This window comes from Macrobrachium nipponense, chromosome 5 (assembly GCF_015104395.2).
Source record: "Macrobrachium nipponense isolate FS-2020 chromosome 5, ASM1510439v2, whole genome shotgun sequence".
Lineage (NCBI taxonomy): Eukaryota > Metazoa > Arthropoda > Malacostraca > Decapoda > Palaemonidae > Macrobrachium > Macrobrachium nipponense.
In genome coordinates, this window is record NC_061107.1 from 49,313,648 (window position 1) to 49,336,872 (window position 23,225).

General features: G+C 41.7%; 1 protein-coding gene across 1 annotated transcript in view; it reads left to right on the plus strand.

Moving 5' to 3' along the window:
- Nucleotides 1–23,225, plus strand: part of LOC135215288 (uncharacterized) — a 374,690-nt gene that overhangs the window by 342,261 nt on the left and 9,204 nt on the right. The window contains exon 22 of the mRNA XM_064249832.1: nucleotides 14,482–14,644. Coding sequence (XP_064105902.1) covers nucleotides 14,482–14,644 — 163 coding nt within the window. The remainder of the gene's footprint in view (nucleotides 1–14,481; nucleotides 14,645–23,225) is intronic.

Below are 23,225 nucleotides of genomic sequence, written 5' to 3' on the forward strand. Positions count from 1 at the left end.
ACCTACTTAACTCATAGTCATTTAAGATTTCCCTGTCAACAAAACTCCACACATACATTTGCAAGTACGGGGAACAAGGGGGAACCCATAGCTACACCTTCCTTTTGGGCAAATCCTTGGTTATTGAATTGGAACACTGTTGAGGTTACGCATAATTTAATAAGTGCAAAGAATTGGTCTACTGGAATAGGAAAACTAATGTTGCCAAGACCATGTTCTTTTAGATTAGTTAGTACATAGTTGGGCTGTTGAGACATTCCTTCATTTGCGTTCGTCATTGTGGAATTGTCCTGTCCAGAAGTTTACTTCGATGGATTTTTGAAGTCATAATGTTCACTTGACTGAAGATGAACCTAGTACAAGGTTCAAAAGTTTTTATTATTTCTTAAAGACTTTATACTTCACGTGATATTATTGTGGACCTGCAATCATACTCAATAATAATAATAATAATAATAATAATAATATAATAATAAAACTGTAATTACAAAACTCGTATGTGGAAGTATTTTACGGAAATAAAAATAACCTTTCCATTTTACTTAACATAAGGATAACTCCTCTCTCTTATTGAGATGAGAAAATTTTTATGGTAGATGTATGTGCTTATTAATATTTTCAAATAATAATAATAAAACTGTAATTTCAAATGAAAATTATTCTTCCCTTTGTCTTTCTCTGTATCAATTTCCCTACCTCTCAACTCCAGAGACGCTCAGAGCTTGGAAAGCTGTCAAATATGTCAAGTAATGTGGCGGGAGGGGAATAGTTCATAAAACTCTCTCTCTCTCTCTCTCTCTCTCTCTCTCTCTCTCTCTCTCTCTCTCTCTCTCTCTCTCTCTCTCTCTCTCTCTCTCTCACTGAGATGAGATAGTTTTTATGGTACATGTATATAATAAGTTTATTTTTAATATTTTCCAATAATAATACTATAATATGTATCATATTGATACTATAACTGTAATTACAAAATTCATATGTGAGTATTTTAAATACAATACTCTTTCCTTTCTATTTCACTCTTTTAAATACTGTAAGGACAACTTTCACTCTCTCTCTCAGCTGCAAGTGGTAGAAGTATGTATGTATTTGCGTATATACCTTTAAGGGTACTAATGTTCAGGATTACTTTGAAATTATATTAATACAATCTCTAAGATTAATACAGTAATATGATAATCATTTAAGGTAAATTTGATGTAGGATGTTACATATGGTATACATTTGGTGTTTCTCTCTCTCTCTCTCTCTCTCTCTCTCTCTCTCTCTCTCTCTCTCTCTCTCTCTCTCTCTCTCTCTCTCTCTCTCTCTCTCTCAGCAAAAGAACTGATAGACAAACAGATTGTTCGTCCTCTGTTTCTCTTTTCTAAGGAAAAGATATGCTATGTATTTATGGGAGGGGAAGAAGTGTTGCCTACAGAAGTTCATTTTCATCTATTGATATAGTAAGGAGTTATTCTCTCTCTCTCTCTCTCTCTCTCTCTCTCTCTCTCTCTCTCTCTCTCTCTCTCTCTCTCTCTCTCTCTCTCTCTCTCTCTCTCTGTTATTGACTGTTTATATACTATTTCTAATGGTAAAATGTTTCAGGTGACTTTGAAATGATAGTAATAATACCAATTCAATGGTATGTTTGATGTAGGATGATAATTCAAGTATACATTTGGTATTTGAACTTTCAAGATAGGCAGATATAAACATTTTTAGAGGGGAGTTCTAATTATTCGCGGGTTTGCGCTGTTCACGGGGGTGTCCGGTACCCATCCCCCACGAATACGGGGGAACACTGTACACGTTTAGGCAACGAGTATAACGGTAAAACCTTACTTTCATCATTCTCTTTTGCTGTTTTTGAACTTATGTAACTAGAAGATGGGATAATCTTAGGCTAATGTTATTTGGACTCTCATAAAATTGGATTATCCTAACTTGAACACTACAGCTACCTGTACTTTGTATAAAACCTTGTTATATCTTTACATACTCTAGACACCCAAAGGATTAAATCTAGGCTTTTTTTCACTTTGCAGTATTTATAATACTATAATGTACTGTACAGTACTACTGTACAGTAAATCCTATAGCACTATACTGCATAAATATAATTTTGCTTATTGCACCATTGCGGGATTACGGTGCCGTATGATTGGTTTAGGTTGATGTTAACTGGTCTAGTATTCCGAAAGAAGGTGTGCGGCAGCCATAGACTTTAAAATAGCTTAGCGACGAAAATCGCTCAGAGTTCGTGGCCAGGAACGGAACCCCTGCCGCTAACCGTGGGTTGCCTGTATTCTTACATTTTTACACTGCCTTTTCACTTCCCAATAGCATCTCTCAAGTTCACTCACTACTGACCCACTCACTAAGGAAAATTGTGCCCTGTGTCAATTATACTACAGTACTCGCTATCATTATTCTGACATACGTCACCATTTTTCCTTGAGTCCCATACACACACATTCATTGGTGCGTCCACCTGATTATCCATATCACTATCATTCTCACCATATTCATCTTCAGTTATTTCCCCGTTTCTGTGATTCTGATTCAAATCCCCTTCACAGTCCCTTTTTGTAACTAACCAACTACAACCATGTTCCCCACACTGAATCATCAAAACCCAATGCTCACTACCTGTACTTACCCTCCCTCGATACTCAACCAGTCTGTCCCATCCAAAATACAAAAACACTTTTATTTTTTTATTTCAAACAACTCAGCTACTGCTGACAACAATTTATGCAATATTTGCCCTTCCCCTTCTTGTTCCTCCGTATATGCCACTTCCTTCTGCACATCACTCATCAACTTCACTCGCAACTCATTCACACTACCGGGTACCTCAGTACCTTTCAAGTCTTTCAACACTGAAAACAAATATTCACACACTGTCATCCCCTTCAAACCTCTCTTTTACAACTAACCCCTTAGGTACCATATTTGGATATCGGTCACTTTTCATGATACCATTGCCCTTACCATGCATCCTAGACATCGTATCAGCAATCACATTTTTACTTCCCGGCACATATTCTAATCTAAAATCAAACTCACCCAAATCCTCAATCGTCCTCGCAATCCTAGCGTTCACACTTTCCTTCATGGTCATATACACTAATAGCCGATGGTCCATCCTTATGACAAATTTTACCCCATAAAAAAACACTTTCAGCGCTTTCACACAAAACCTTATTGCCGCAAGCTCCTTCTCAACCACCGAATACTTCAGCTCTGCTTTATTAAAAGCTTAACTCACATAAGCAATTACTTTCAATCATCCCTCCCCATTCACTTCTTGCATCTGCACTAAGCATCCTCCCATATTAAACTTACTCGCATCCTCACTATAGTCTGAAAAAGCCAAGGTGACATCTCTAGCAGCCTCCTCTTTCAATCTCTCAAATGCTCCCACCATTCACTCATCTCACCTCAGTTTAGTACAATTTTTCTTCCTGGTCCATTCTGTCAACGGCTTTCCTATACCTGAACAATCTCTAACAAACTTTCTCCTGAACTCAATCAAACCCAAAAGACCCTTTAATTCGTGCACTTTCCTGGGATGTGGAAACTTCCTTACTTTATCCACAAATTTTTCACACCTTATGCCACTCGTACTCACCTTATGACAAAGAAATTCCACTTCCCCAGCCAACCATGTACACTTCTCTAGCTTCACTTTTACTCCAACATCTTCCAACCGTTCTAACACCTTTTCAAGCAGTACCATATTCTCCTCAACAGTCTCGCTCACAATCAAAACGTCATCTATAAACACAGTTCACCACCCTCTGGAAGGCACCAGGCGCATTAGCCAACCCAAAACTTAACCACTTTAATTGATAGTGACAGCTACCACTTGAGAAAGCCGTAACATGCTTGCTCCCTTCCTCAAGAGGCATCTGGTAATAGCCCCTTACCAAATCTAATTTTGTGAACACTCTCATCCCATGCATCTGATACACACAGTCAAGCACATTCCTCGGGAATTGCTCTTCACAATTATTTCAGTTACCCTTCTGTAATCCACACATCCTCAAACTTCCATCTGGCTTATGTACTGGGACTATGGGACTATTCCAAGCACTCTCGTCCCTCTCACTCTCAAGTTCCTCACACTGTTCCTCAATCTCTCGGGTAATAGGCGCAGAAAAGTGTTGGGGATGCTGATATATGGGGTATCGTCTTCTAAAACTATCTTGAATTCGGAAGCTTAGATCCCCCAAAATCCTTGTCACCCCGACTCAACACACCCTGCCTATCCCACAACATCTGCATCAACCACTTCCTCTTGTCATCACTAACATTTTCATCCACCTCAATTCTTTCTCTCAACTCATCATACTTCTACTTGTCACTTTCTTTCATGCTACCTGTCATCACCTGCCATACCTTAACATATCTTGTTGTCCACATTCACCAAAGTATGTAACAACCCTTCACTGTCACCACCACGTATACCCCGCACCTGCTTTTTCCTGAGGATTCTTTGTATCTAAAATCCTGTCATATACATGCACGCTCGCTCTTACCAACTTGTTTGCATCCACACCCTCAACCTCATATGCACACTTGTCACCTTTGACAATCCCAAGACTATCCAGCCGCGCAACTTTCACACTAACAACTTCTTTGACTTCTCATTGCACTTTTACACACACTTTCGCAACCAATGGCACCCCCTTCCATATTTTACTCTTTACCCCTACATCCCTATCCAAGTACAACTCTCCATGTACATTCCCTTTCATATGCAATTCAATCATATTCCTGCTCAGACGGACCACCATCCCCACACTTCTTCTGTAACCTGTACCCTAACAACATATCAAACTTATCACTCATTCCTTTGATCACATAAAAGTCACTTTCATCCATCACTACCCCTTCGATTTCTACATTTTCACATAACATTCCCACCACAGACATACCTAAATTTCATATTCCTTGTACTTCCCCTTTACATTTCCTAATTTCACACTCACTCCGCAACTTGTCACTTCCATTCTTAAAAAGAACACTGACACTGCACCCAGTATCAATCAAAGCAACCAAACACACCCCTTTGCACCTCACTTTTACACTCATATATTCATGAGCTCAATCCCCAAACCCATTTTGATGCAACAATCCTTCACGGACATGCATCACTCTTACTGCCCGCACACCAGAGGACCCACCAAACTAAATCCCCTTTATACCTAGTTTCCTGAATTCCCAGCCAGACTCATCCTCTGTCGTTTACATACACTCGCTACATGACCTTCCATTGCACATCCAACATGTTTTGCACGCAGTTCCTTACGTATCCTAGCATAATGCCCATTCTTTCCAGTTACCACAAACCTTGGTCACATGGGTACCCCGACATCCACTCGCTTTGTGCCCTACCTGCCTACACCTGTAACACTTAATATCCCTATCTTCCTTACATTCACACACCATATGACCTGTCTGTCCACACCCGAAACACGCTTCTTACGCCCGCCGACATTCATTCTTCTTGTGTCCTTGCTTTCTATATTATAACACTGCTGTTCTAGTTCACGACTAACGGACCCTACTTTTCCAATTTTGCACTCTGAACTCTCGTAGGGTTAACTACCCTTAAGTTACTTGCTCTAACGCTCCTATCAACCACTCGCTCTGCCATTCACCTCGGCTCTTCTAAAACTGCCTCCCTATAGCTCTTAAACTCTTGTATCCCTTCAGCTACTTCAGTCTTAACACTAACACTTCTACTCTCTTTCATACACCTATCTAGCTCATAATCCTCTACTATTTCTAAAATGTCATTCCACGTTAACCTTTCATCCGTCCATTGCATTTTCTCCTTCGTTTCAGATTTATAAACTTATACACACTCATAGGCACAGTTGCCAACAACTTCCTCATCAACTCTTTATACTCATGTATCCTTTGTCCCCAAACTTTTTCCTAGCTAATGTTTCCAACCTGCACACATACATTGACAACGACTCACCAACATTCATTCATGCCTCTTCAAAATCATATTATCTCCTATATCTAATGCTACTCTTTATCCTCTTCATCTGTTCCACAATCCTGGCTTTCACACACTCATAAGGCTCATTCCCTACACTCATCATTACCCCATACATACCAACAAAAATCCTGCAAAAAGCTACCCAACTCTCTTGCCAAAACTCTTGTGTTATCCCCATACTTAGCCACCCAATACTTCTCATCTTCCTTAAAAAGTCCCCATGTCCCTACTACCATATTCCTCATATAGTGCACATCGGGGCACCTCTCTCATATACACAGCCTTTCGTACTTCCTGCTCACTCTCACTACTTCCATTCTGACCTTTCTTACCCTCTTCCGAATAAAACAAAACTACTTTCATACTAACATCCGTGCTCTTGATTATGCTCTTCTTACCTATCTCCACTCACCACTATCTAAATCACTCTCAGCCCTTTCCCCAATATATTCAGTCTTAGTCTCATCATGTCCGTCATCCTTACTAGCCCTCTTTCCCTTAGTCATCTTCTTTTCCTCAGCCCCCTCCTTATTCTTGTCCTCAGGTTTATCCTTATCCTGTGTCTTCCCCTTCTTTCCCTTGCTTATCATAACCAAATCACCTTTGTCACTCATACTCTCATCCATTCGCTCTTCCACTTTCTTTACCACTCCTGGCCCATCGCAAGACCCAGTAGGCCTACCTCCTACTGCTCCCTCTCCCATGCCTTTATCATCTCCTGCACTGCATTCATGATTACTCTGAATTTTTTTACCATTTTCTCAACCATTCTCCTTTCCGCTCCTTTCACCTCTTCTTTCATTTCCACTTCAGCACTTCTTAGCATTCCCCTCATTTCCTCTAACTTGTTCTTCAGCTCCTCACACTCTACCCTCAACCTCTCATTCTCTTCTTCCACTCTTTCCTTAGCTTCCCTCAACAACCGCAACTTCTCTTTCGGCCTCTCCACTCCAGTCAAACCTTTCATACTCATTTTCTTCACCAATCATACAACTCACTCCACCAATTGTCCTGCAGCTGCTATACCAGCAGTCCCTAATTGGGCACTAAAAATTACTGTGATGGGATCACAAGCAAGCAAACTCCCCACAGTTACGTTAATCTTACCGGCTGACAAATTTTCCCACAGTCAAACTTTCCCCTTTACGTTACTTTTTACTTGCAGGACAATTGGCTTACTGAAATACAGAACACACAAAACACAAACACATGTACTCACTTCAGACTCCAGATACTCATGGCTAGGTAGGTACTGTGCTGTCCGCTAGGCTAGCCGTCGTAACATTATACACAAACAACCAAGCAACGACTACAGCCATACAGCAAGTCAACAACAAACCCAACAAAAGACCACTGCACAAACAATCACTAACACCACCAATAAAAACAATAACACAACAAGCCAATACAACCACCTACAACATCAAGGAACCACAACTACTCACCAACAACACTCAACAACTCATCTACAACACACAACTCCAAGCATACAATATCAACAACAATTCAAACAACAACTTCAAAACACAAAATAACTGACCATCAATAATATTCAAGACTGCTGCCAAAAACTGACTCCACCACAGGCTCTGATCACAGACTTCCTCACTTCTCCCAACTCTCGTAGCAGACGTTCACAACTGATACACTTGGTGATTGCCACAACAGACACACTTACGCCCGCCTTCAAATCACTCCCATTCATCCCTCCACCAATTTTGCTCTCTCTCTCTCTCTATCTCGCCTCTCTTCTCTCTCTCTCTCTCTCTCCTCTCTCTCTCTCTCTCTCTCTCTCTCTCTCTATCTCTCTCCTTCTCTTCTCTTCTCATGCACAACCCTCAAAGATGTTGTCAAATTTAAATTACCATTATCACTACTCCATAACATGTCCTGGCAATACCCTGTCATTCCACAATTTCTGCAACGGCTTCCACTCACTCCTACTCTCCTTCCACTTAGGCAGTCTCTCACACAATGTCTCATCTTTCCACAGCCAGAACACTTCAACTCTTACATTTGCAGACATTGAATCAACATTTGTCCTTTATTTCCACAGTCTTTCCACAGCCAAAACACTCACCATTAGCCCATCTGCAATCTGCATTCACATGCCCAGTCCTTTTACACCTGAAACACTCTTTACTACCCCCACTCACATTTCCATTCACTCTACCTACACTTCTACTCCTAAACCTCTCCTGGCTTCTGCTCCAACTCCTTTTTCCGTTATTCCCCACATTCACTTGCACATTCTTATTACCTCTTCCCACCCTGTCTCTCTGACAATCCTCCAGCAAGGCTTTCATCACACTCAGTTCCTCATTCGCCACAACATCCTTGTACATTCTTCTCTGGGATGGTGGGCAAGAATTTCCTCATAATATGTTTGTTCTAATCAATCCCTCCCTCCCATATTTTCTTCTTGCCAATGCCTCCAGCCTATGGGCAGATAAGCCCACTTCTTCTTCACCTTTCATTTTCGCCTCCTCAAATCCATCATCCTTCTTGTACACTAAACTCCCTTTCATTCTTTTCATCTTACCAATCACTCTCGCTTTTACTGGCTCATACCCCGGATCACCCTCACACATACGTACTCTTATAGCACGTCTTCAACTGCCCATCCAAAAACTCTCCCAGCTGCTTCATCCACACTGTCATTGTCACCATACTTTTGTCTACAGTACATGTCATACTCATAAAATAACTCATATATATCTCTTCCCTTTCCAATACTAAATTTCTCAATCCAAGGAACCTCTTTCAGGAACATATTGTTTTAGCCTCTGTCTCCTCTATCTCACTCAAACCCTCGCTACTACTACTACTTTCACTCTTCCTATCATCCTCAACTTCTGAGTCCGAACTATCCCTCAAAATCTGGAAACTCTACTCCTCTTTCCTCATGCCTCTCCCCTTTTATGTTTTCTTCTTCTTACCCTTTTTTTTATTACTGTCTTCCCTATCACTTCCATACAGCTCACTCATACTGTCCTTACTCTTTTAACAACTTCCCCATCTTAGGGATTTTTTCCTTTGCACCTTTAGTCTCAGTTTCCTCACTTCCCTGCCTAACACCGGGATCAGTCTTAACCTTTTCAGCCAGTTTCTTTGCCATTTCACACATTTTCCTATCCATTGCCTCCATTCTTGTAAATAACCTGCTTTCCCTTTCCTTGGTTGCAACCAACTTTTTCTGAATATTAGTTACCAGGAACATAAGCCTATCCATCTTCTGGTTCAAACCTTGCTCAACTTCACCTAACCCAACACCTTCCAAACCTGCTCCTTCTGCCATAATCTCCAATTGCGTACCTCACTATTACTCTATTTCATCCCCACGTTGGGCGCCAAAATATGTGGGGGCTTTTCATCTTACACAAATGGATTAGGATAGTAATGGGAAGAGATTTGAAAGGATTCCTGAATAAAATTCTGATTCTCCTTAACCTAATTTACTAACACTGATCTTACAGTATACAACTTAATCTAATCTTATCCTCGATCTAATACCTAGCTTAACATTACCTTGACCTCCTATGAACCCTAAACTTAATTCCTTAATTCTAATGCTGCAATGACACAGCATAAATGTTTAATTTTCCTCTTGTGAGCAGCTCCTTCTGCAGAAAGCCTCTGGTTGTCTTTCTAGTTCTTTAATCAATATTTCCATCCTGAAAGCTAGTTTAAAAATTGCCTAACCTAATCAACCTGACAACAACAACAAAATAATATATAGAAAAAATCAAGTATTAATTTACACAAACCAACTTCTATAATACCACAGCAGAGCCAACTAGCACGGCAGTGGTAAGTACTTCAAGGTCTCTTGACCTCACTGGAGAAGCTTGTACCTCATGGTCGTCTACATTTTCAATCCCTGCAATGTAGGTTGAAAGAATTCTGGTCCCCTGCAAGAGATTCCTTTTAGTTTTGGGTTCCTCTGTCATCAGAGGTGAAAGAAGACCTTCTGTGGTGGTTGGATGACGAGAATTCAACAGTGAGAATGCCTCCCCATCCCCCCCCTACCCCCTGTGGGACAATCTGGAAGTTTGTGCATTCCCCCCTTTTGCCTGATCTGCCATGTCTTGAACAGAGTGATGATTTCTCAGAATTTCATTGTGACCCTAACAGCTCTTTTGTGGCCTCAAGAAGAATGGTTTTCTGATTTGCTAGCTCTGCTGTCAGTGGTTCCAAGAGAAATTCCCACGTGACATAATTTCATGTGCCTACCTCTGGAAAGATATCGTTTTGTAGGGTCCTTATCTCTTCACAGCTGGAGACTAGCATCTCCTGCGAGTAAGAGGCTTTTCTTGCAAAACAGCAACAGTGATATCAGGCTATCTCAGAAGAACTATCTCAGCCAAGTATCAGGGAAAATGGGCCAGCTACTGTGATTTGTGTCGATGGGATTTCTCTGCAGTTAGATAGTGGATATTCTGGTTTTCCTTCACATAGAGAAACACCTTTCTGTTTCTGTCATTAAGGGTTATAGGGCTGCCTTGGAGTAGTTTTTTGCTTAAAAGGCATGAACCTAACCCCCATTTGGGAAATCTTAATGCTGCTCAGAAGTTTTGAGCAATCTTGTACCTAGAGAACTAAACCACCTACCTGGGGACCTTACTCTGGTGCCCCATATGAACCTTTACGATGGTTGATGGTTGTCAGACAGGAGCTTGACCCTCAAGACAGTATTCCTATTGGCCTTAGCTCTTTTGAAGAGAGTGGGAGAACTTTATGGTCTGTCTTGTGATGTAAAACACACCAGGTGTTGGGAGTCTGTAGCCTTTGAATTTTTCTTGGAATTCCTTGCCACGAACCAAAATCCATCTGTTCATGATGAAAGATTTGATTCTTTTTCTATCCCTTCACTAGGAGATTTTGTTGACAACGATCCAGATAAATTGCTTCTTTGTCACTTAAGGGCACTATATCTATCTAAAAATGACTTGTCACTTCAGACTGGGGTGTCGGAGACTTTTTATAAGTGCAGGCCGAAACAGTAAAGAAGTGTCCAAAAATACCATCTTTTGTCTGTGTGAAGTAATTAGAATATGCCAATACATCATCTTCAGCCTCTTATGCCAGTACAGTGCATGGAAGAGCACATGACCAGAGGGCTTTAGGCCCTTTGCTGCCATTAAAAAAGAACTGGTCTGTTCAGAGGATTTTAAAGACAAATTCTTAGCTCTGCCAAACCACTTTCCCATCCTTCTATCTGGGGACATTGCTCATAGGCCCTTGGACACTTTTTTCTTCGGTCTTGTGGTGGCTGGTCAGCAATATGTGTAGCTTATCCAGTGCCCCTTAGTGGGACAGTTTATATCTAACCTAAGATGTTGGTATGAAAGTGAGAGTGATTGGGATGTCTGGTCTTTTCCCCTTTCCCCTTCCTTTTCTATCGGCAACCAGTGAGAAGATTGATCCATCACAAGATGGAACTGGCTAGATACAGGTGAGTGAGCAACCTTACTGTGAAGAGTTTTTAATATCCTACATGAATATAACCTATCAGTATCTGTGAATTTTGAAGACAGATTCACAGATTCTTAGTGCTCTGAACCACCTTCACATCCTTCTATCTAAGGGACATTGCCCAAAGGTCCTTGGATGCTTTTTTCTTGGGTCCGATGGTGGCTGCTCAACAAGATGTGTAGCTTATCCAGAGCCCCTAGTGGGACAGTTTATATCATTGTGTTTTAGCCTAGTGGTCTGACTGTTGGATACACATATACAGTCTCTGCTGAGTGAGTATTCGTCAATACAATATACATACGTTTGAGCAGAAAGATGGATACAAAATATAAAAAAAAAATATTAAGAATTTCATATACCCTAATTTAATACTTTGCGAGCCTCCTTTGACCTTGATGACAGCTTGTAGATGATGTAGAAGTGAAAGGGCCAGGTTCTCAGTAGTTGGGGGTCAAGATTGTCCCATATGTTTCAAAGCGCAATCTCAAGCTTGGGAATGAAGGAGACATCATGGTTCCGTACTGTGATTTCATAATTCCCTACAAGTTCTCAAAATGGTTCAGATTTGGCGAGTTGCATGGCCAGCTTTGAAAGTAAAATGCCACAAAAATTAAGGTAATTTTTTAATAATTTTGCGGTATGTACAGGGGCACTGTTCTGCTAAAAGAAGTCATTTTTGGGGGCCTCAAAGCAATCTTCCAAATGGTCCACGAGGAGTTCAAAGTAGTACATGTCTTTGGTCACAGTTTGATTCTTTGGCAGGATGGTGAGTTTTCCGGTGCCATAGAGGGAAAAATAACACCAGCCCATCAAATACTATTGGGGGTATTTTACTGTGTGCTGCATGTACTTGGGGTCATAGGGAACATGTTTTAGATTAAGCCCTCCTTTTAACTTTCCCCAAACTGTTGCTTGTCACTGAATGTGGCTTCATCTGTCCAGAGGATACGTTTCCACCTATCCTCCATCCATACAATCTGTGTCTTGCAAAAAGAGAACCTATTCCCTCTTTGCTTCAGGGTGAGGTGTGGGCAACATCTGGCAGCCTGCTCACAGAATCGGAGGATGGAGGTAGCACAAGATCGTATTGTGCTGTCATTAATGTTCTCCAACACTTTATTCTCCTGTTTGAGAATACTTGATGTTGTCCTACCATTCCTATCCACCTCTCTCTTTATGAGTCTTGCTGTAGCTTCATTTATTTTTCGTGGACGATGGCCATGAGGAGCGTGGATTGGTATTTCCTTGGAACCCCCTTCTTTGAACTTTTGAATGTCCACAATATCCTTATTAGCCATATTCACCATATGTAAGGCAATTATCTGAGCTATGTTCTCTTTTGATAACAACCAAATTTTGCCCATTTGCAAAAAAAAAAAAAGCACACAAAATGATGTCAAATACACAAAAAATTTATGTGCACACCCAGATATGACAATATTTTGATGTTTACTTTCCATCCATGAGGAAGAATACTAGATAGGTTCCCATGTTGCTTTAAAATGCAGAAAGATTGCCAGATGTCCCCAGGAACGAATAATGGATTTTCTTCAATAATAAGAACTCCAGAGAGAGTTTTGTATTGAAGGCAAATGAAGTATTTGGCGAATACTCAATCAGCCGAGACTGTACTTACATACATACATACATACATACATACATACATACATACATACATACATACATACATACATACATACATACATACATACATACATACATACATACATATATTCAACTGGTCAGTGGCTTGTTCACTTCCCCTGCATCCACCTATCTAGGAAGTGAGATTAGATGTGCTGAACCTCCAGTCGGTTCAAGACTTTCTTTCCTCCCACAAAAAGTAAGACTATCCTTATGTCAAGACCTAGGTTTGTTCTGCATATGAACAAATGACAAATTTAGAATTAATTTATATTTTTTATAGTTAATAAACCTGCAGTTTAACAAAGAATGTCCCTCTCTAGCCACCCCTCAAATTGTACCTAGGCTGGAAGAAAACTGGCTCTGTCACACTGTGGATTCAAAGCAGGTCATCAACCAATGCCTAACAAATATGTACGAAGATAGACCCCAATGCCACTGATTCCTTGCATTACAATTTTAATAGTTTTTACCAATTTCCAGCTGACACCAGATGATTTCTCTTTAATGTTAAGACTACAGGTTTGTTATCTATGAAAAACACAATTGAATTATAAGGAGCCATCAACCTTTTTTAATTTTTGTGTGGGACACGTTAGTTATTACACAAGAGGTAATACCTGCTTTTAGTAAGGACTTAGGAGACTCTTCATCCTAGTTGTCATCCTCTCATTTATAGCTTCCTTTGTAATATAAACTTGTGTATGGTTATTCTTTTGTGAGTCATGAGAACAATTACACATGTATACTAGTTGTGCTTTATTTTACAATTTCAGGGCCTCTTCTATGATACCACTCTGTGTTTTTATCAGAGCATTTATCTCTGTGCTTGCCCTCTTCCCAGAAACTTGCTTTAAATCCTGCAGGTCACAAGAAAATCTGGCGTATCATGCAGCTTGAACTTCCCCTCCAAAACTGTATTTGGGCTACATGTGAGTGATAGCTTGGTGGCAAGACAAATCTGATTTTATATTGGTTTATTATTTTCCTTTCAATCTCATCTCTCAAAACATGCCATTGCTCCAGCCTCTCTGATTTTTTGCAGCTTGCAATTTCCAGGTGCCCATGCCCCGAGCTACTCCACTCTTCTGTCTCTTTGACAAAGTACTGCATGCCATAGAGGACCCTAAATGTGGGATGTTAGTATATGAATGAAGAGGTTTGAATGAAAGAATTAATTTTGTTTTATGTCTACATTTCTTGACAAATAGTTGCATTTCTGGTACAAATGTATTAGAGGAGTTTAGTTGTACCTAATAATATTGGATTCCGTATTTATTTTGCTCATTAGTGAATAATTTTCAAAGTGAGTTTAATTTTTAACTTTTCAAGCCCAATATTTTATTCAACATTATCAACAGAATTTGGCACCTTTTGGTACAACTGCACAATGCTCAAGCTGATTCTCTTTCATCGATGGATAAAGGACCTTTTGGAAGTGATCTAGATGGTTTGTGGCAAAATCATCCAAATCCTCTTGTGGCTTATGGACTGCAGGCAGTACCCACCTCTGGATGGCAATGGGTAAATACATATAGCTTACTGTACTCTGGTTTGTAGATGTATCGTTATTTTGTAGATGTACCATTATTTTGCAAATTCCATGATTTAAGCTGAATATTCACCAAAACTATGTGTGAAGTGCAAAATTTTATATTCTTTTTTATTGGAAACATGCAAGTTAGCTCACCCCATTAGGATAATTTCGTCTACAGTCTCACCCATGCTTTGATATTGTGATATGTTGGGAGCTTTTTTATGCACCTGATTGTTTTCAGTATATTTTACTTCATTCTTGGGTATTAGGAGGCTGGATAACAATTGAAATTTCAAAGGCTGGGATGGTTTAGGATATGATGATGAGAAGGGATGAGGAACATTTGGCCAGAAAAGCTGTAGAGATGAAAGTAGCAGGATTAAGGCCTGTGTGAATACCGAGATAATCATGGGGAAATGGGAAAGTTAAAGACTAGACCAGATAAGAGTTCCAGCAGAAAGAATAAAGGACAAAAGCAAGTAAAGTGAACATGTTTTTAGTGAGAGGAAAAGTTGAAAATAAACAGGAAAAATCTATTTTTATTGTAGTGTCTTACCGAACAATTATACAGCCGTGATTTCCACGAGCGGCAGGATACTAAATTCAAATTTAGCGCGTAGGCGTCGCCAACACTGGTGGTGATGACGTCATCTCCCTCCACTCGCGGGAGAACCAGGTACAACTGCCCAGGTGAATCCAATTCTTTTCCTGCCGGCGTCCGGTGAACATCGGTGGTCGGTGCGGTTGGATGACTTTGCTTCGCTTTTTTCTTGTGGATTTGATCTTCGGAATTGGTGAAGTACTCTTTTTTGGCGTTGTTGTTATTTTGCTTATTATTTAGGCGTTGCCATGTCGGATTCTAGTCCGTCGGGAGTTAGGTTTTGCATCTCAGGATGTAAAACTAGATTATCCAAGTTAGAGTATGATTCTCACACTAAATGTGTTAAGTGTAGGGGACAGGTTTGTTCAGCAGATCGAACATGTAACGAGTGTAGTGATTGGACTGATTCTCAATGGAAGTTTTTTAGTTCATACTCGGAGAAATTAGCTAAAGACAGAATTAGAAAAGCAGCGCTTAGGGAAAGTAGACTTAGCTCTGCTTCGTCTTGCGATGCATCTGTTCCTTCTGTTTCTCCTCAAATTGTTATGTCTCCTTTAACTACACCTCCTATTCCTCCTACTAATCCCACTTCTCCGGCTTCCCGTGTAGTTTCTTCCGACACCATTGCCAGTCTGGAATCGAGGTTAGATCAGAAATTTTCGGTACTAGCGAATACGGTTTTGCAACTTGGTAATTCAGTTAAGACGTTTTTGGAGAAAGCGGCTTCAGTAAGAGTGTAGTTGAGGGTGCGTCTGTCTGTCCTGACACGTCTCCTAGACAAAGGTCACTGTCCAGCTCCCCCGCACCGGGAGAAGACATAACCGGAAGTCCAAGGGACCAAGGGAGTCGATCAGGATTTGCCCACAGACAGGCGCCTCTCTTGTTGAGCCTGTTGCGCCTCAACAGGGCTCGGTTAAGCGTTGGAAAGGTGTTGTGGTCAGACGCCTTTCGAATGATTCAAGCGATTCGTCTCCGGTCGCGCGGCGCTCTTGGCGAGATTCGCCCGTTTCGCGTCCCTTAAAGAGGCGCTCAGGCGCTGATTCTTCGCCTCCTCCAGTCAAGCGGTATAAGGAGCCTGAGAGTAGGGTTGCGCCTCGGCCGTTAGCGGCTCGTTCGTCGCCTCAATCTGTGCCTTTTTCAGCTCCATCAACTAGTAGAGATTGTGGTTTTAGCGCTGTAGCTAGCAGTTCTAAGGGTGTTTCTTTAGGCGCTTTCTCGTCTGTTACGCCTGATGCGCCTGTTTCGCCTCGAATTTCGGCGGCTCCGAGCGAGGCGCAAGTAGTTTTTCCGCCTCCTGCTGAACATTTAGGCTCTTCCAAGCCTACGTTAACTGTTTTTGATTCGTCTCTGGCGCCTTTGCGCAAGCAGTTAGAGATGTTAACCAACTGGATGAATGAGTCCAAGGGTGGTTCGAAACCTTCAGATCCGCTTGTAGTTCCGTCTACTTCTTCGGCGGTATCGGAGAATGAAGAAGAAGTAGAGGAGGAGGATTCACATCACCTCTCGTGTTATTCACGTCTCCTTAGATTTCTTCTGGTATCTTATCCAGATTATTTTGAGAAAGCGGCTCCGCGCTCCCCAACTTCGACTTTTTGATGAGGAGGAAAACTTCAGACCCTCTCCTCCCAAAACTTGTTCTATCTAAAGCGGTTAGACATTCGTTGAAAGAGACGGAGAAATGGATGTCTTTGAAAAGAGACTTAGGGAAGGCTCTTTTGCTTACCCTCCCTCTAAGTTGCTTCGTAAGAGGTATAGGTTTTATGTAACTGGGGAAGCTCCCTCTCTGGGAGTTCTGCCTCTCCCAGGGAGACTTCTCCAGTTTAATCGACTCCTCTAGAAGATCTGCTTTCGCCGCAGCGAAAGTTTTCTTTACAGCGCCTGAGTTGGACCACGTTGTAAAGAATCAATTTAAACTTTTGGAAGTCTTTAGCTTCCTTGATTGGACTATTGGCGCTTTAGCGGCCAAGATCGAAGACTGTCCTTCTCTTTCTCAGGAGTTAGCGGAGGATTGGATTGGTGTTCTGTCCTGTGCGGACAAATCCATTAGAGATGGATGTGATGAGTTAGCTTCGCTCATCGCCTTTGGTACCCTTAAGAAAAGGCAACTTTGGTGCTCCTTTGCTTCTAAAAGGGTTACTTCCCAACAGAAGTCTGCTCTCTTGTTTGCTCCTTTTGTGAAAGATAACCTCTTTCCAGACGATGTAGTGTTGTCAATTTCGTCTGCGCTAGATAAGAAATCTACTTCGGATTTACTGGCACAGTCTACTAAGAGACCTAAAGCTCCTTTGGAGACTGTTCCTTCGGTTTCTCCTCTGGCCCAAGCGCCTTTTCGAGGGAGAAAACCCAAGCGCTTCTTTTGGCCGAAGTCGAATTTGCGACCTCAGTCTAAGGCCTCGGACAAGGTTAACAAACCTTCCAAATGAAAGCTCAGTTCTTCATGCACCAGTGGGAGCCAGGCTGGCTCTGTTTTGGGAGGAATGGGAAAACAGAGGAGCAGAAGCCTGGGTAGTGCAAGTACTCAAGTTCGGCTATCGTATTCCTCTCGTTTCACCTCCCTCGCTCTCACCTGTGCCAATTCCATTCCAGGCATACTCTCCGGGCTCAGACAAATTTCTGGCGCTAGCCGCAGAAGTGGCAGCGCTTGTTCTCAAAAAAGCGATAGAACAGATAGAAGGGGATTTTCCTCCAGGCTTTTACAATCGCCTTTTTGTAGTTCCCAAGTCATCAGGGGGCTGGAGGCCGGTTTTGGATGTGAGCGCCCTGAACTTGCATGTCCAGAAAACAAAATTTCATATGGAGACCACTCGGTCGGTTCTGGAGTCCATCAGACAGGGGGATTGGATGGTCTCTCTGGACATGCAAGACGCTTATTTTCACATTCCGATACATCGCGAATCTCGGAAGTACCTGAGGTTCATGTTCGAAGGCAAGGTGTTTCAGTTTCGGGCGCTTTGCTTCGGACTAGCGACCGCTCCTCAAGTTTTCACCAGGGTTCTATCCCCGATAGGAAGCTGGCTGCACATATTAGGAGTAAGAATCTCCCTCTATCTGGACGATTGGCTTCTCCGGTCGGAATCAGAGAGTCGGTGCATGATGGACCTTGGACAACTCTGGATCTTGCCAGAAAGTTAGGAATTTCAGGTCAACTAAACAGAAGTCCCAGTTGGTTCCATCTCAGAGCATCCTTTATTTGGGGATGATTCTGAATGCTCAAGTTTTTCGGGCTTTTCTGTCCCCGAAGAGGGTTCAAGGCTGTCTGGAGACAGTTCAGGAGTTCTTGGACAAAAAGGTAAGTTCTGCCAATCAGTGGATGAGGCTCCTGGGCAAATTGACGTCAGTGGAGAAATTTGTGACGTTGGGAAGACTGCACATGAGACCTCTGCAGTTTTTCCTGAGAGCCTCTTGGTGCAGGAAGACACAACCAGACTCGATTACCTTTCCTGTCACAGATCAAATAAAAGAGGACCTAAGGTGGTGGCTCTCTCGAGCAAGGTTGGAAGAAGGGTTAGATTTACGACCCATCCTCCCGAACCTACAGTTCTTTTCCGACGCATCGGACACAGGTTGGGGAGCCCTGCTGGGAAATCAACGGACTTCAGGAGCTTGGTCGGAGAAGGAGAAGAAGTTCCACATAAATGTAAAGGAACTTTTAGCAATTTTCCTGGGGCTCAGACAGTTTCGGAGCTTAGTAGAAGGTCGGGTAGTGGCAGTGCATTCCGACAACTCCACGGCTCTCTCGTACGTGCGGAAACGGGGGACTCAGTCTTTCTCTCTATACGAAGTAGCCAAGGATCTCCTCCTGTGGTCAAACGAAGCGAAGGTTCAGCTAGTCCCGAGATTTGTTTCGGGAAAGATGAACGTCCTGGCGGACGAGTTAAGTCGTCAACAGCAAGTGTTTACCTCTGGAGTGGACTTTGGACAACAAGATTTGTCAGAAACTTTGGCGCCTTTGGGGACGACCGTCAATAGACCTGTTTCGTTGACTCAAGGAACACCGTCTTCCTCTCTTTTGTTCTCCAGTTCCAGATCCTCTAGCTTGGTCGGTGGACGCAATGCTGTTGGATTGGTTGGGTCTGGAAGCTTATGCATTCCCGCCGTTCGGTCTAATAAGAGAGGTGCTGAACAAGTTCATGTCGCACAGCAATGTAACACTAACGTTAATCGCTCCCTTTTGGCCCAGGAAAGAGTGGTTCCCGGACCTTCTCCAGTTGTTAGTAGACTTCCCCAGACTTCTTCCTCCAGAGAAGTGGCTTCTCAAACAACCTCACTTCAAGAGGTTCCACCAAAACTTGTCCGCTCTAGCTCTGACAGGGTTCAGACTGTCCGGAATCTTGTCAGAGCGAAAGGGTTTTCAAGAAGAGCTGCAGAAGCTATCGCTCGTTGTAGGAGAGAGTCTTCTAACAAACTCTATCAAGGGAAGTGGAGAATCTTCAGAGAGTGGTGTAGAAGTGCTAAAGTCTCTACTTCTGCGACCTCTTTAACAGAAATAGCAGATTTTCTTCTATTTCTTAGGAACTCTAAGAAACTGGCTCCTTCGACGATCAGAGGATATAGAGCCATGCTCTCTTCGGTTTTTAGACATCGAGGTTTGGATATTTCCTCCAATTCAGATCTGTCGGACCTCATTAGGTCTTTCGAAACCACTAAGCTCCCGCAAGATACAGTGATTGGAAACTTAGATGTGGTCTTAAAGTTCCTCATGGGGCCACCGTTTGAGCCTTTGAAGTCGGCTTCACTCAGGAACTTGACTAAGAAGGCACTCTTTCTTATTGCACTAGCTTCTGCTAAGCGTGTCAGCGAATTGCACGCTATAGACAAAAGAGTCGGTTTCTCTCAAGGCAATGCTGTATTTTCGGTATCTTTGACCTTTCTAGCCAAAAATGAGAATCCTTCTAATCCTTGGCCGAGGAGTTTTGTGGTAAGGAACTTATCTGATTTGGTTGGACATGAGGAGGAAGAAAGGCTCTTATGTCCAGTCAGGGTTATTAAGCAGTATCTGTTTGCCACTAAGGGTATTAGAGGACAATCTTCTAAGCTCTGGACCTCGGTTCAAAATCCCTCTCGTCCTCTTTCTAAGAATGCTATATCATTCTTTATTAGAGAGCTTATCAGGGAAGCTCACTCGCAGTCCGAGAACGACAATCTTTCCGTTCTGAGAGTTAAAGCTCACGAGGTTAGAGCAGTGGCAACTTCTTTAGCATTCAGAAAGAATTTATCTTTAGCTTCGATTCTTCAGAGCACGTTCTGGAGATCGAATTCGGTTTTTTGCGAGTCATTATCTCAAAGAGATAGAAACGGTTTTCGAGAAGTTGTAAAACGTTAGGTCCGGTGGCGGTTTCTGGCATGGTGTTGGGAGAAACGGCACAGGGGTCGTCACCTCTATGCTAACTTTTCACCTTGAATAGGTTGTCGAGTTCAAGGGAAGCTGGGGGTACTGAGTACCTGGGATACTCACCAGTCTGTTAGGTCAGATTTTACAATGGTTGGGTATATATGTTTTTAAATCTGGTGTTGGTGACAAATGTTTTGTATGATTGAATTTCTGGTCTTAGCCCAGGGCAAGGGCAATCTTTGTTGTTACTATCCTCCGTCAGTCAGCCTTGACTCGCTTGAACTACGGAAGGATTCCACTCCTGTAGAGGCTAACTTTGGTCAAATTCCAATTCCTCTACAATAGTAAGAAGAGCACCGACCAGAGGCAGTAACAGTCTGCTGTAGCTCTCTTACAAGGTAAGGTACAACAGACACCTTGAGTGTTTACTGGTATTGTAATAAATGTAACCATTTAGAAATACTAGTGGTCCACTGAATCCCACCTTCCCATAAATGTGTAATCAGCTGTATAATTGTTCGGTAAGACACTACAATAAAAATGAAATTTTCATTATTAAAATGAAGTTTTATTGTATACTTACCGAACAATTATGATTATACCCACCCTCCTCCCCTTAGGTGGACGGACGGGCAGAAAGAATTGGATTCACCTGGGCAGTTGTACCTGGTTCTCCCGCGAGTGGAGGGAGATGACGTCATCACCACCAGTGTTGGCGACGCCTACGCGCTAAATTTGAATTTAGTATCCTGCCGCTCGTGGAAATCACGGCTGTATAATTGTTCGGTAAGTATACAATAAAACTTCATTTTAATAATGAAAATTTAATTTTTGGTAATTGCTGTTGAGTCCTCAAGGAGTTACCCCTCCATGGTGTGCCAGCGCTCTCCATGGTCACTAGACTAATGTCAAAGAATTTCTTTGATATTAGTCTAGTGACCATGGATTTTTTAAATACATTTATTTATGCTAAAAATAGCTAAATAAACTGTTCATTTTTATTTCTAAATTACTATTCCACGTCTTGCAGCACTAAATCTAGTACCTCATTTTCACTTTCCATTAGTTGGAATGAGTTGAAGGCCTGTCATCGGATGTTTTCTCAACTTGTTCATACTTTTGATTTAATGTCCTCTTTCAATTTTGCAACAAAATGTGGCATAATGACATTTTTTAATTCTATGCATAGATATTTGTGTATCATTCTTTTGTTCGGGAAAACAAGATTTCACAACATCAGTAAGATGATCACACATGGTCATTGAGCAGTGTTCTGCTATGAAAGAGCCAGCTTTACTTCAGCATGGACGACTTCATTAGACTTTGCAACTTTTTCAAAAGCCAGTGTTTGTTGGCATGGAGACGCAGAAGGCTCACTGGATCTTAAATATTTTTTTCTATGAGCATGGTGTTTTATATCATAAAACTTAGCCCGATCATTAACTTTGCAAAACTTGCAATAAACACTTGTAGAATCGTTAGCAATCTCAGTTATCCAGTCCTTGCATATAATCTTCCTTTAGCCACTCTCTACGGAATTTGTGTAAAAAGCAGTTTCTCAGGCATTTTTGTTAGTCCTTCACAATCAAGAAAAGAAATCCAAGTGGCAACCTACAGACTACAGTTGAGTGTGTTCACTGTATGCAAGTGTTTTTAGACAACGGGTATTTGTTTATAAAATACATAATGGTTGTTATGCGTTCTTAGCAAGTAGTTAAAAGGTTTGATCATATCCCCGTTTTAATGAACAATACACGGTCATATCTCTCTCTCTCTCTCTCTCTCTCTCTCTCTCTCTCTCTCTCTCTCTCTCTCTCTCTCTCTCTCTCTCTCTCTCTCTCTCTCTCTCAATGTTTATCATACAGTCTCACTGACAATGCATCACCCATAAAAAAAGGGCTCTCTCTCTCTCTTGTTTACCTTATACTGTCGAGAGAGAGAGCAAAAATGACCGGAAAATGATAGAATATTTTGTTTTTGGCTAACTTTTTTGGCTAATGACTTGACACGTTTTTTATGGCCAAACTTTATCGAAAATAGCCAGATTTAGCCGAAAAATGGCTGATCTGGTGACCCTGCAAAGAAATATTTTTTAGCCTGGTCTTCAGCTGGGTATTGTGTCACAATGATAAACACTGTGACACGTGATAGTGTGTAATGGAGTCAATGACAAGAGGATATTTTCTCTCATTTTCAGTGAGGCTGAACCCAATTTTTCCGTCATCAAAATCTGGAAGAAGAAGTGACTTTGAGCATGCGCGTTGGCCATCTTATTTACAACTGGGACAGTTAAAAGACCATGAACCATTACTCTCGGTTGGTCAGCGTCAGAACCCTTGCTCAAATCCCATGCCTTTTTGTCAGGGAAGTGGGAGGGTTTCAAGGACTCAACAGTGACTAACAAAAATAAGTTTTTCCTACGTCAAAACCTATTTTTTGATTGTGAAGTCACTGTTTCATCCTAAAGGAGCTTTAAAAAGAAATTGACAGGTGACGGAAGGCTTAAGCTCTCGAAATTTTCATCCCAACATCCCAGAGAGAAAACTAAAACATTTCTGGTCTGAGTTTAAGCCATAAGTTTTGGTAACAAAAAACAAGAAACTAAACAAGAACTTACGTTTTATGGTGAAGTTCC